Below are 15,166 nucleotides of genomic sequence, written 5' to 3'. Positions count from 1 at the left end.
TCACCACCAATTGGCTTCTCACATAACAGCTTGTCTCTGAACCTTATATAAATGGAATTGTCCAGTGTGTCCTCCTCCAGACCTAGCTTCTTTTACAGAGGGATCATTTTAAAACTAAAGTACATCCCGGATGGCTTAAAGCTGCCCTTTGGCTTTCCACTGCTCTTGGAATAAAATCCACAAGCCCCAATGTGACCATTCAATCTCATCTACTTCTCCTCTCCTGCCCTCCACCCTGGCCACACTTTCTGTTCCTTGAACGAGCGAAGTCCTCTGTCACTTTGGAGCTTTTGCACATGTTGTTCCTGCTGCCTAAGAGGCTGCTGCTCAAGCTTTGCACAGCTGGCTTTGTGCCCTTTAGGTCTTAGCTCAAACCTCCAGAGAGGCCTTCGTCGACCACTACTAAGGTAGCCTCTCTCCCTCCGTTACATCATCTTGTGTGTTTCCTTCCTGGCATTGGTCACAATTGATATTGCCTTGCTCACTTATTTAAGTGTCTACCTCCTCAACTGGAATGTGGGATTCATGAGGCAAGGACCTTTATCGATCTTACCCACCATGATATCCCACCAAACAGTGCTTAGGACAAGGGTTGGCCCATAACAGTTGTTCAATAAAAGCTGTTGACTGAAAGAACTGTTCATAACAGGGAGAAGCAATACAACGGGGGCCTAATGAAACTTAAGCAGAGCTAATACAGAACGGAGCTGCTGGCATGCATGACATTAAACTAAATACCAGGCTTTACATGGGCTAGCAGAAGGCCAGAGACACAAATGTTCTCGGCTTCAGCAACAACACTGTTAAGGCAAAGTCATCAGTAGTTCCTTCATGTGAGCCGAGAAAAAAGGCTAGCTCTCACATCAAGTTATCTGCTCACTCTGTGAGTATTCACTGAGGTCATGCTGCATGCCCTGGAGACAGACAGATGAATAAGCCTTGATCTCCACCCTCAAAAACTCACAGTCCAGTGGGAAAACAGACACATAAATACACAATTACATTATGATGAGAGAGGTGATATAACAAGGTGCCCAGGGAACATGGAAGGAGGTTTAGCAAGAAGGATTCACAGAGGATATAAGAACTCTGGATCTAAGGCTCATGGGGTAGCAAGGCCCTCTGGGCTGACAGGGTGGAGGGAATAGAGGCCCAGGAGACAGAAGCATGTTCAGGGAACAGCCCAAGTGTGGTCTGACCTGGACAGGCAGGCAGTGGTCAGGTGACACGAGGATGTTTGAGATTGTATTTTCAGCAATGAAGAGCCAGAGCCGCCGAAGGGTTTTAAGCAGAGAAGCAACCTATCAGATCTGTGTTTCAGAAAGAACGTTAGGATATTTAAATGTCAAAGGTAGGAAGCCTAAGCCAACAGATTTCCTCAGCTACTGAGAAGCAACAAATGGTGTATGTCAAGAACTCACTGTGTGACAAACTTCTGCTTTTATCTCTTTCAAGGCTCGTTCAGAAAACACACAACCACAGCACCGAAGGAAGCAGAACCTGGAAAAATAATCCAACATGGAGAATGACCTAAACAAGAACTCAAAAATTATAACCCACATTATCTATTAACATTTGCTCAGTTTACACAAAGGCCAAGAACCATGAAGAAAAAAGCTGTTACATTTTATCCCATTAAAAAAAAATCTGTATGTCCAAAACAAAAAATAAAATATATCAAAATGAAAACCACAAACATAGAAAGTCAAAAGACAGAACAGAAACTCAGGGAGAGAATATTTTATTTTATTTTATTTTATTTTTTTTTTGTCTTTTGTCTTTTTTCCGTGTCCGGCAACGGATCGCAACCCTCAGTGTTGCCCCCGTACCGGACCGGGGACCGGCAACGGGATCGCAAGCCTCAGTGTTGCTCCCGCGCCTCGCTCAGCCAGTGAGCGGGAACCGGTCTGCATGTGGGATCCGAACCCTCGGACGGGAGCGCTGCCGCGCTTCCCAAGCGGCGCACTTATCCAGTGCGCCACCGGGGAGAGAATATTTTAAATATATATGAGGCTCAGGGTTTATTTCATGAATATTCAAAGAGGTCTTAAAAAACAACAGTAAATAATATAATTAAAAAATGGAGATGGCTGGCTGGTTAGCTCACTTGGTTAGAATATGGTGTGTGGGGGCCGGCCCGGTGGCGCACTGCTACAGTGCGCCGCTTGGGAGTGTGGTGGCGCTCCCGCCGAGGGTTCGGATCCCATGTGCAGACTGGCCGCTCACTGGCTGAGCGCGGTGTGGGAGCAACACTGAGGGTTGCGATCCCGTTGCCGGTCCGGTCCGGTACGGGGGTTCAGATCCCCATATCAGCCAGCCACCAAAAAAATAATAATAAAATAAAATTATATTAAATTAAAAATGTGCAAAGGGAATTAACATGCAGTTCACAAAAATATATATATAAAGGCCAAAGATATGAAAAGATTCATAACTTCAAATGTTAAAAAAATGCCTTCCAAAACCACAACATGTAATTTTTTATCTATCAGGCAGGCAATAATTATAGAAATTAAAGGTATCTAGTCCAAGGACATAGGCATATTGGTTGGTGGGTGAGTACAACACAGTATAGCAATTTAGGAGGACAATTTGGTAATATCAAGTAAAGTATCACTTCTAGAAATTTCTCTGATAGAAACATGCCCACAAGTATGCAAATATATAAATATGTACTTAAATATGTACTTATGAAGTTGTGTAGTACAGTACTGTAACAAGGGAGAGAAGAAAACCACCTAAATGCTCATCAATAGAGAAATGGTTAAATAAATTATTAACACCCATAGAGCAATTAAAAAGAATAAGGTAAATCTGTATTTAAGGCTATGAAAACATGTTCAAATTTGATGAAGAAGTAGGAAAAAAACAGTTTACAAAATATGTACAATATGACCTTATGACTGTTTGGGAAGAATACATGTTTATTTATATGTCTATTTTCAGAGGTATGGGGAAGCACATGTGGGTGTGTGGCGTGGAGGAGGAGAATATTAAATACCAAACAACTAATAATACTGCCACTGGAGGCTAGGACTTGGGGAGAGAGGCAAAAAGTATTTTTACATTTTACTTAATATAGTCCTCAAAAAATGCCACAATAGAATTTTCTCTAATTTCCGAGGGAGTATAGCAGATGCAGATTGCCCTGACAAAAATCCAATTAATAACACTGCATTAAATATTGTTTTGAACAAAAAAATCCTATTTATTAGTAAATTAGGAAGTTATTTTCTTTTTAAATTTTTTTTTAAAAGTTGACCAGTAAGGGGATCTTAACCCTTGACTTGGTGTTGTCAGCACCACGCTCTCCCAAGTGAGCCACAGGCCGGCCTGAAAGTTATTTGCTTTGAACAAAGGCCCAATGTTTACATTACATTAGTAGTTTATTTCTGTTTTTCTCTATATTTAAATCTTTATTATACAAACTTTACTAAATATACCAAACTAATCCAAAAATTGATATTCGAGAGCAGAGGCTTTATTAATCACAGGAGGACAAAGCCAAAACAGGCAAAGCTCAATTTAAAAAAATAAGAGAAAAAGGAGAAGAGATAAACCTGCAAATAAAAGGGAAAAAACTAGGGGAAGCCACAATCAGAGCAACAGGCTACAGGTAACTCCCAACTCAAGACCCCACAGTTGAGCTTGTTTCTGATAAGTTCCTCTCTTGTGGTGAACCACAGTTTTCTTAAAAAGAAGTGGGAAGCCAGACACAAAAGGTCACATATTGAAATAGAGCTCCCCACACCCTCATAACATACGCTATCTGCTTTTGTAGAATTGCTTGCTTAACCTAAGTAACTCCATTTTACCCCGTGTGCAGACTACCCCCGCCCCTTCTGCATGAGAAACCATTGACCTTCTCATTGAAACAAAAGCCGTTGCACAGAAACAGGTGCCATACACAGTAAATGATTACATGGGAACAGGAAGCATACACAGTGAACTATCATATGGGAACATACACAATGAAAAGTTGTATGCTTGATTGCTCTAACGGCTCATTCTTGGCTTCTGTGACCTAGCTCCCTAGCTTGCTTTGTGCACCTGGACAAACCCGTGTGCCAACGGGATGTAGTTTTTGTGTTTCAAAACCCCACAAGACCAAGGCCCAAGGCCACTCTTCCTTGGTTGCTCCTTGGGAGACGGACGCTGGTCAAGTGAAGAAAATAAACTGCCCTTTTCTGCACGAGTGGCGCGTCAGTGCATTCTTGTGGGAGGGTGCCTCACAACAATATCATATGATTCTATTTATATGAAATATCCAGATACAGGTAAATCCATTGAGGCAGAAGGCAGAATGGTAGTTGCCAGAGGCTGGGGTAGGGAGAAATAGGGAGTAGCTGTTTAATGATAGGGAGTTTTATTTTCAGGTGAAAACAATATTTTGGAAATAGATAAAGGTGGAGATTGCACAACATTGTGAATGTATTAAATGCCACTAAAACATCCACTTTAAAATGGTCAGTTTTTGGGCCGGCCCGTGGCTCACTCGGGAGAGTGCGGTGTTGATAACACCAAGGCCCCGGGTTCGGATCCCACATAGGGATGGCCGGTTCGCTCACTGGCTGAGCGTGGTGCTGACAACACCAAGTCAAGGGTTAAGATCCCCTTACCAGTCATCTTTTAGAAAAAAATAAAAATAAAAATAAATAAATAAATAAAATGGTCAATTTTTGTCATGTGACTTTCACCTTGTTACATGACTTTCACCTCAATGTACACACACACACACACACACACACACACGTAAATAAATAAAAATATGAAAAGAAGTAGGACAAGATTAAGTGAATAAGTCTGGTTCCACAGAATATTTCCTCCTTGACCCAAATGATGAAGTTTAAAAGACAACCTTAAATGGTTTAAATTTGGATTATCTGAAGAAGAGTATAATCTTTAAAAGCCAAAGGTCCTTGGGCCTTAAATTTTACTTCTCTCCAAATCTGTGAAGCCCCAGGTTATTCCATTTCAGAGCATGGCAGGTAGTCTGCCACATAAGCACACTGTGTGCAACATGTGAAGGTGCCCACATGTATCTGTTAAATGAATATACAGAAACGTGCCAGAATGCTCAAGATTAAATATGGTTGTCTATAGCTGAATAAAAAAAGTTCACTTAATTGAGATGCTTTCCACCCCCCTTTCCTGAATGAAAGTAGTGAAAAATGCTACTTTTCAGTATGTCATGTGTTAGATGGAAGATTCCAGAGGGCAGTCTGGACCACGAATTATTAAAGATACTTCCAGTTGGTGGGGAAAGGGCTTAACACTTTTGCTTAGTTAGACATTCTACAAAAAGGCACCTACTAATCCATTCAACATTTATAGTTTTTAAAGAGGAAAATACACAGGTCACTTATATTTGCTACATAAGCCTCAAACCTAGGATTTCTGGTGCTCTAGCCAGAGGATCTGTTAGCTACAAAATCAAAGCAAGTTATCATTACTAGCTGGGCCTTTAGCTGACCAATCAATCACACATTTTATAACACTGTTTGCCATTGCATAAATTTTAGCAATTATAATGAAATGGGATTTGTTTTGATGGGAAACATTTGCCCTTTGCTTTCTGTCCCATAGGAAAAGATGATCAAATAACCAAACTCAGGTTTCATAAGTTTCATATGAGAACTGTTTTAACTCCCACTTTACTTTGGATTTTCCTATCTCAAGATCAGAAGGCCACAGACAACAAAGCTGAGCGGACTTGGAAGTCATAGTACAAATGGCTGATGGGGAACAAACATGCTCATGACTGAGCACCATTTCCTTGAAGGCACTACCCAAGGACACTGTAAAGAAATCCATTTGATTGCTAAGCTATGGCACAAATCCTAACAAAACCAGTATTATTTCACCAGCCTCCCACATCGTCTGTCCCACATCCATTACTGACCTGTGTCGGCCATTCATCTCCAAGCCCACAACCGGGCAGATGAAACGTGCCCTCTGGAGGTCATCATGCTTGTCACCTTTTGTGTTTCCTTTATCCCCTTCCCAGGCAGGATTATCAGAAAGCTTTAGTTCTGTCACATTCTGGGAAAAACCATTAATATTTTAAAAATTCATTTGATAAATGGATCATCCTTTGCCTTAATTACCACCTAAATCAACAAACAAATTGTTATTCTACTCCCTTCTCATCCAAACCTCTTTATCCTAGTTACTTTCCTTTGGCCATCAATAAACATGGATATAAAAATAAATCATAAATTGTACAGAAACAAGATTTTTCTTTTCTTTTTTTTTTTTTTTTAAGATGACCGGTAAGGGGATCTTAACCCTTGACTTGGTGTTGTCAGCACCATGCTCACCCAGTGAGCAAACCGGCCATCCCTATATGGGATCCGAACCCGTGGCCTTGGTGTTATCAGCACCGCACTCTCCCGAGTAAGCCACAGGCTGGCCCCAGAAACAAGATTTTTCAAATGCACTGACTAGCAAGTAAATTAGTTAAGTAATTTCTATTTTACAAATACTTTATTTAAGAAAACATAACTTCTCACATCAAGAATTACTCCAAGAAAGCTTTGCATTAGTTCCACCCAGAAAGGAACACTTTCTCTCCCTGCTGAAGAATCCTTACAAAGGTTGTTCCATATTACTGACCATCTACGTTTATGCAATAGTTGAACAGACAGTAAAATCAGTGAGGCCATGGCCTAATGAATCTAAGGCAGAATATTACCCAGAAAATACTGTCATACTCCAAGACAAAGCCATTCAAGTCTTCCAAAATTCAGCTTTATAAGGCATCTGATTCAACAGTTCTGCTTTTTTTTTTTTTTCCTTTTTGTCTTTTTTCGTGTCCAGCAACGGACCGCAACCCTCAGTGTCGCGCCCGTACCGGACTGGGACCGGCAACGGGATCGCAACCCTCGGTGCTGCGCCCGCACCTCGCTCAGCCAGTGAGCGGGAACCGGTCTGTATGTGGGATCCGAACCCTCGGCGGGAGCGCTGCTGCGCTCCCAAGCGGCGCACTGTAGCAGTGCGCCACCGGGCCGGCCCAACAGTTCTGCTTTTTTGCGTTCATGGCATTTCTTCATATTTAATGAGACCACTTTGATTTCAGTACTCTGGAGAGCAGCTGAAAGCCTTGAAAGGAAAGCCACCATTCACACAGTTCGCTTGCTGGTCCAGAGCTAGCATGTGTCTCATCAAGTTCCCTGCTCACAGAATTTGTGGAGTGTTAATTGACAGTAATAATAACAACTTTGTGTATTTGCATTGTTTTATTTGGATCCTTTTGTCTTTACTGTTTCAATTTCTTAGAGTTTCTTTTTTTTGCATTAAAGATTCAACCCCATAAAATTGAATATTGTACGTGTTTTAAGTCCAGAATTGTTGTATAATTTCAATGATAACTGCATTTTTGAAGTAAGATAATTCATGCTATCCAGTTTTTCAGAAATGAATAATTCTTCTCCCAAGATAAATGATTAGCTACATCTCAAAATTATTAACTTACCTGAAATACACATATCCTGTAATCACCTCCAAGAATTCAAACAAAAAGCTTAATAAGAAAAAAAATAAAAAAGCCTAAAGCCTTAAGATGGAGAATCAGGGAATCTGGTTCTGGCTGAAACGCTTCACTAACTAGACATGTGGCATCATGCAAGTCATTTACAATGAGATGAAGGGTTTGATTATCCTGTTGGGTCTCAATTTCTTTACTATCTTTCTGATTTTTTTTCTTTGACCAAATTTGAAAGATTTTGTCTTCTCAACAAATTTCTTTTACTAAAAAACATGTTTTTCCATTTTTATGAGAGAACTTTAATTGCCATCAGATCTTCTAATCAGCAGCAAGTAACCACAATGATTTAACAGTGATCTACCTATAAAATTCCCTAATTCTATGAAAGTGTCTTCCAAATCCAAAATTCAAGTAGCTAAGTCTTAATTACAAAAATAATGCCTCCCAATACTTCATAGAGCATGTTAAGAATTTTCAAAGCACATTCACATACACAAAATCACAACAGATTTATGATGCAGGAAGTATATGTGTGGGAACTCCTGGCTTGAGATTTAAGTAACTTTCCAAGATTGTACCTGTATTAGATGGCTCGGTGGGACTGGAATTTCAAATTTCTGAGTTTCATCTTTAATGTACATGAATTCTGTAAAATAAACCTCAATCACTGAGACCCTTGGAACACTTCAGAATCACCAGTCTTACCTTAATGCTTTTAATGTGAGATGCTGCCTTCCCAAGAGCCTTTTCAGCAGATTTGTCCAAGAGAAACTCAATGACGGCATCTTTGTTATAAAGTCTGCAACATAAGGATTAGACAAAATATGATGGCAACAATCAACTTTCAAATAACCAAAAAAGAAGGAAGAATAAATTGAAAACAATTCGAAAGTCATTTACAGTTGGTAATAAGAATGCCCTGCATTACTAAAAAGTAATTAACCCTCTTTCAACTATTTCCAGAGCATACAAAGAAAGAACTAGTTTAAATCAAGGGTAGCAAACTGGTGATCTGAGGGTTGAAGGTGACCTGAACAAGGATTTTAAAAACTGGGAAATTTAGGGCCAGCCCGTGGCTCACTTGGGAGAGTGTGGTGCTGATAACACCCAGACCAACGGTTCAGATCCCTATATAGGGATGGCTGGTTAGCTCACTTGGGAGAGCATGGTGCTGACAACACCAAGTCAAGGGTTAAGATCCCCTTACCGGTCATCTTTTTAAAAAAATAAAAAGAAAAAAATGAAAAAATAAAAATTGGGAAATTTAATGTAAAAGTACATATTTTCAATCTTAAAAAATAAAACTCAGAAGATCTGGAATCACTAGGCCCACATTCTTGAAATTTAAGAACTAGCCGGAACTGAGTAGCAGCTCCCTCTCTAGACAGGACACAAACTCTCCAGTTTTCCATTCCCCACCATTCCCTACTACACCTCACATGACTCCTTCATGCATTTATGTTTATAACTTAGCTCCTATTGGCTCCTGAGTTTTCAAACCATGGACTAAATCAACCTAATTGATTAGGAGAGTGCAGAACTATGTTTAGAGACAGGGAATGATAACCTATTCCTCACAAGTTTGCTTGGGATAATTCATATTTGATGAATCAAGAACTGCATTTACACACTAAAACCTTCAAAATCATTTAATAAACTCATCTTCACTAAGTAAAGGAACCATACCTGCCAAGTTCACAGGCAACTATCGGTCGTCTTAATATTTCTTGACTCAGAGTACAATAGTTCCACTGGGCCACTAATTCAGCATCTTTGTCAACCTGAAAAAAGAAAACAAAAAGCTCTTTCAGTAAATTTTCACCTCTGAAAGACACATGGTCCACAGTTCTACATATAAAAGTTAATTCAATAATACCACATTGTGATGATTTTTGCTTTTTGGTGGCTGCCCAGTATAGGGATTGAACCTTGGACTTTGGTGTTATCAGCATCATGTTCTAACCAACTGAGCTAACCAGCCAGCCCTCATTTTTGTTTCTTAAATAAAAAATAGTGACATATGAAGTTGGGATTTAAAAAGTCACAAGTAATTAACATTATGTCAAATAAAGGCCTGTCTAAGCAGGGCACATACAAAGAAAGAGTTTATATCAAATCATTAGACTGTTTATGCAACCTACATAGAAATATTAACATTTGTATTATAACAGTAAAATTAGGGAGGCCATACAAGAAAAAAAACAAGCAGTACAGATTAATTTCTAACAATGGGAAAGGCTCCAAAGTTACAGCAGAATTTAAAAACTAAAAATTAAGAAGACAGGCATCTTTTTTTAAAGATTGATGAATTTAAATAAGGGTTTTTTGCTTATTCACTAAGGGATATATCAAACCCTATCCACAGTATGAAAATCTAGACATATTACCCTCCATAGCCCTCAAATGATATTTTCACCTATCTAATATTCTATGTCTCACTCTTTCCCACTCCTAAAATCCCAAACCTGAATAATGTAACAGGATGGCATGTTTGGAAGAAATCAGGAGGAGAAGAGAAAAAAAGAAAAAATCCCACTGAATTCAATTTCTTGCAACAACTGCTTAAGTGCCTGTGTACTATGCAACAGTGCTAAACCGTTTCCATTATTAAGTTTTTAATCTTCATAAAAATCCTGAGTCAGTATTCCTACCTTTGTAGATGAGAAAATTGAGGCACCAAAAGGTTAGGTTATACATCCAAGGTTACGTAGCTAGTGGATGAAGGAGCTAGGTAAGAAGCCAGGCAGGCTGGCTTAAACACCATGCTCTTTAATCGCTACACTCCACTATTTAAGAAAATAAAAAACTACTGCCTGTGCATATCTAGGTATGATCAGCGGGCACACTCCATCCTCTTGGGTATTCATTCATTCTCATATTCAATACACATTTATTGGGTGTCTATTTTGTGGCAGACACATTGTAGACATTACAGAGGCAAGACATACAAAGTGGAGAAAGACAATAAACAAATAACTATAGTGATAGGCACTATAAAGAAAAGTAAAGCAGCAGAAGAGGATAAAGAGTGATTGCAACTGAGGCATATTTCAGCAACAGAAGATTGAAATGACATTTGAATAAAGAATTGAATGAAGTAAAGAAACTAATTATGTGACTAAATTAGTGAAGAACATTTTGGATAGATGAAATACAGTTGACCTTTGAACAACATGGGTTTGAAATGCACAGATCCACTTATACATGGATTTTTTCAATAAGTATACATACAGTACTGTAAATGTATTTTCTTTTTCTTATTATTTTCTTAATAACATTTTCTTTTCTCTAGCTTACTTTACTGTAAGAATACAGCATATAATACATGTAACGTGTAAAATATGTGTTAACCAATTGTTTATGTTGTCAGTAAGGCTTCTAGGTCAACAGTAGGCTGTTAGTAGTTAAGTCTTCAAAAGTTACACGAATTTTCAACTGCACAGGGGTCAGTACCCATAATCCCTGCATTGTTCAAGGATCAACTGTAATACTCCAGGTTGAAGAACAAGGCCTTTGTAGCTGGAACAGAATGAAAGAGCTGGAAAGGGGCAGAAGATGAGGTCAGAAAGATAGACAGGGATCTGCTCACACAGGGCCTGATGGGATTTTATTCTGAATATGATGGGAAGCCATTGGAGTGTTTTAAATACAGTAGTAACACATGGAGTTTACCTTTTAAAAATATTTCTACAGCTGCTAAATCAGAATATATGGAGTACCCACGTGTGCCAGGCACTGTATTAGGTGTTTATATATCTTCTACTAAAAAGTAATTACTATTAGAGCACAGTCTTACAATACCATGATCATGGGTTTGGATCCCTGAACTGGCCGTCAAAAAAAAAAAGAAAAAGTAATTACATAATTACTAGCGCTAATTCTGAAATCCCAAATAACTGCATGGGAATCGTGGCCCTAGTACCTACCAGCTGTGTGACCTTAATCACGTTAATTTATTTCCCTGGACTCAATTTCTCTGTCAGAGAAAAAGTACGGAAATTACTACATATAATGTGCTCAACTGCCTGTGAGAATTAAGGATTATTCATTCTCTCATTCATTTATTCAAAATATTTACTATGCCAGGACACATGCTAGTTGTAGAAGAAAAAAGGGTGCAGCCTCTGCTATCAGGAGCTTAATGTCTAGTGGGAGAGACCAACATGAATCAACCATGAGCGTAGTGTGCAGGGTGGTAAGACAATTTATTTTCATTTATTTATTTTTTAAATTTATTTTTTTATTGAATCAAAATTGATTATACATATTTTGGGGGTTCAACATTGAGATATGTAGATCAAATCAATATTACTAGCATACATATTGTTACAAATCGTAATTATTCTTCATGCCCCTTGTCCAATCTCTCCCCATCCTCCCCTCTCTCCTCCCTCCACCCTCTAATTACCCTAGATTTCTTCTCTCCTTCTGAAACAATAATGGTTACCCTGTTGATTTGTTGCCTAAATGATCTGTCCAATGCTGAGAGGTGTGATCAGGTCCCCCAATATTATCATAGAGTAGATGGTTCTTCTGTCACTATGAAATGGGCTTTGGGAGAGAGACATCCTCTTCTCTTCTTTATCTCTGCTGGTGACTCTCCTTTTGTCAATGTACTCCAGTAGCTGACAGACCCTCTGCAAGGTGGTTGTGGCGTCTAGCTGCTTTCCCAGCAGCCATGATTATTGTGGTGGCTGTGGTGGGCCACCCACGTGTACGTGATGTTTTTGGCATGCTCCTTGGCACTGGTGGAGTGTCTGGTTGTAGGGTGTGTCCAGTCCCCTTCTCCATGACTCGGATCTCCAGGTGGGCCCAGAGGCACTGGTGCAGTGTGCCTGGTTGTGAGAGGGGCAGGCCCCGAGGTGCTGGCGTGGTGTTCCTGGTTGTAGAAAGCGGATCCAGTCACCTTCTCAATGCCTCAGGTCTCTGGGTGGGCCCTGAGGCACTGGCACAGTGTGCCTGGTTGTGGGAGCGGGGTCTGGTCCCCTACTCCCTGCCTTGGGTCCCTTGGCGGGCCCTGAGGCACTGGCATGGTGTGCCTAAATGTGGGAGTGGGGTCCAGACCCCAGCTCCAAGCCTCCGGTTCCCTGGCAGGCTCCAAGGTGCTGGTGGTGTGCCTGAGCCAGAACTAATTTTTCGGCCTTTGCTTACTTCTAAGACGGGGGAACTTCCTGTGGGAACCAGTACTTGAGCTGTGTGGTTGAACTAAATTGCTGCTTTACTGTTGTTGCCCTAAGGAAGACTTTTTGCGCAGCTCAGGGTTTAATGGTTGACCTTACAAGTGCTTCCAGCTTTCCAGAGACCAGGTGGGTCTGGGTTGTGTAAAAACTCTGATATGGGCCTGTGTTTTTTCATCAAACTGCACCCCTTGCAATTCCACATTCCTGACCAGTCTCTTCTGAGTGGTCCTGCACTGATTGGGGAACAGATTGGCTGTCCTTGCTGTGTCCCAGTGTTCTCCCGGTGGTCCTGTCTCACCACCACCTGTGCTCCAAACAATTCCCATGGGAAAGGGCCCTGCACTGGTCCCTTGTGATGACTCACCAGCCTCTGAATGGCTCCCATTTTGCAGTTTTTCTGGCTCCTCACTCCTGTGTGAGTCCGTGGGAACCCTATTAGTGGTCTTACTGGCCTGGGGACCGCCAAGGTCCTCTTCTCCCCTGCCACCTCCAAGAAACTCCACCTGAAGGGCACAGCTGCGGCTTCTGCTGGCTCCCGCTCCATGTGCTCAGGAATTCCAGCATTAAAGCAGCGGCGACCCAAAACCCTCAGAGCAGTTTTTTCTTTCTCTCATCATGGTTTCCCCAACCTTCATGAACTCCATAGGTCTCTCCTTCTCTTCCCCTGGGCTCCAGCAGCTCCAGTTTGGCTAACGTTACATTCTTATAGTTGTAAATTGGTTGATTTGTTGGATAGAGTGATGCTGGGGACCGTCTATTCCGCCATCTTGACCGGAACCTCCTCGTGGTAAGGCAATTTATAACAGAAGGACCTAATCTCATAGGTAAGGGAGCGGTTTGGGAAGACTTCTCCGAGGAAATGAAGTTGATGTATACAAAGCTCAATAAATAGTAGTTATTAGCATTATCGTTACTAACCACAAACAGGGTTGTGGTTAAAAAAAAATCCTGGCTCTGCCACTTACTAGTTTTACACCTTCCTCCTTTTGAGCCTCAATTTCCATGTCTGAAATGGGAATGACAGTATGTACCCATAGGGCTGATGTGCGAATTACATAAGAAACCCCCATGTTTAAGGCTACTGCCTAGCGAATGACCACAGTAAGCACTCAACTAATGCCCATTATTAATATTGTTAATGTGAGTTCTCTGAATAGGATAAAAGAGCGCGCAGTCAGGTCTGGAACCCTGCTGGTTCCCCCTTCCTACCTCCCCTCGCTACCTGGGGCGTCCGCATTCCCACCACCCCGGTCCATACTGGGCCCACGTCACTGACCTTCTCAACCTTCTTCGGCCCCTTCACCAGTTCGTGCCTCTTGGGGATCGTTCCCCCGTCGCAACCCATCGCAAGCTGGGAATCAGAGGCAGCCCCAAAACCCTGAAACAGCTACTTCCGGGGTCGCTGACGAAATCTGCAGCCACTTCCGGCGCGCCACGGTGGCGCAGCAGCACGTCCGTCGCGACGCAGGGGGCGGGACGGTGCCGTTGCCAAGTCCAGGTTGTCATGGAGAGCGTCTCCTCGAGCTGGGCGTGGCCCGCCGCGTGGGCTGCGTCCGCACGGGTTGCTCCTTCGGCGCGGAAGGGCGCGGGGGTTCGTCTCCGGAGCTCCTGGCCGCCGCGTGTCCTTTTCCTCTTTACTCTGAGGACTTGGAATTCTGCTGCACGATCGGAATCGCTCGCCCACGCTCCGGGAGCACGGCGAGGGCGTGGGTGACTCAGGAGCCCCCACCGCTCTTTGACCAAGTCCCACCCCAGCCTTGCGTGACAGTGGATCTGGCACGTCCCTAGGCTGTGAGCGCCTTGAGAGAAAGACCCGCGTCTTGTTACTGCAGTTAAGGATGCCGGTGAACGCGATCTATTACTTCAATTATTTATGTGTTTAGAAGGAGAACCCATTCCTTATTGAGCGCCAACTGTCAAGTGATGTTACAGTAGATCCTGGGGAGTAAGATCGTCTACCTAAGGCCCGGGACTTTCTGATATTGCCATGTATACTATGTACGGTGTATGAGGATACTTCAAAAAGTTCGTGGAAAAAATGCAATTAAAAGATGATACAAATCTCTCCATGAACTTTTCGAAGACTCCTGTACGTGTGAAATTTTGCGTACAGTTTATACGTGTGTGTACTTCATTCACAGCCTCCTGCAGCCCAGGTTAAAATTAATTAATTAATTAATTAATTTATTTATTTATTTATTCATTCATTCATTCATTCATTTAGAACCAGGTGTAACTAACAGACGATACAATTGTTCTCATAAAAGGTACACTGATATCTCCATTCCCTTTCCAAGAGACAGGCTGTATTTTATCTATAAGGAGAACACAAATCCCTTGCAAAATCCCTGCTAAGATCCGTGATCGTCTGCTCTCAGGCTCTTGACCATCTATTTGTTCCATTAATTATTGTAAATATTATGGGAAAGTCTCTCCCCTGCCAAGAAAGTGGGCTTTTATAATTGGATGTTACCATATTGACATAAGTGAAACAAAAGTT

General features: G+C 41.5%; 1 protein-coding gene across 1 annotated transcript in view; it reads right to left on the bottom strand.

Annotated features, from left to right (window-relative positions):
- RTFDC1 (replication termination factor 2 domain containing 1) overlaps positions 1-14,114 on the bottom strand; it is a 48,819-nt gene extending 34,705 nt beyond the window's left edge. Inside the window, exons 1-5 of the mRNA XM_008584761.1 lie at positions 13,943-14,114; positions 9,173-9,267; positions 8,192-8,285; positions 5,903-6,042; positions 1,422-1,500 (exon numbers count right to left, since the gene is read on the bottom strand). Of these exons, the coding sequence (XP_008582983.1) occupies positions 1,422-1,500; positions 5,903-6,042; positions 8,192-8,285; positions 9,173-9,267; positions 13,943-14,011 (477 nt within the window). The 5' untranslated portion in view covers positions 14,012-14,114. The remainder of the gene's footprint in view (positions 1-1,421; positions 1,501-5,902; positions 6,043-8,191; positions 8,286-9,172; positions 9,268-13,942) is intronic.
- Positions 14,115-15,166: the final 1,052 nt, after the last annotated feature.

This window comes from Galeopterus variegatus, unplaced genomic scaffold, assembly GCF_000696425.1.
Source record: "Galeopterus variegatus unplaced genomic scaffold, G_variegatus-3.0.2 Scaffold3366, whole genome shotgun sequence".
NCBI classification, from domain to species: Eukaryota; Metazoa; Chordata; class Mammalia; order Dermoptera; family Cynocephalidae; genus Galeopterus; species Galeopterus variegatus.
This window is presented reverse-complemented; position numbering and strand designations above follow the sequence as displayed.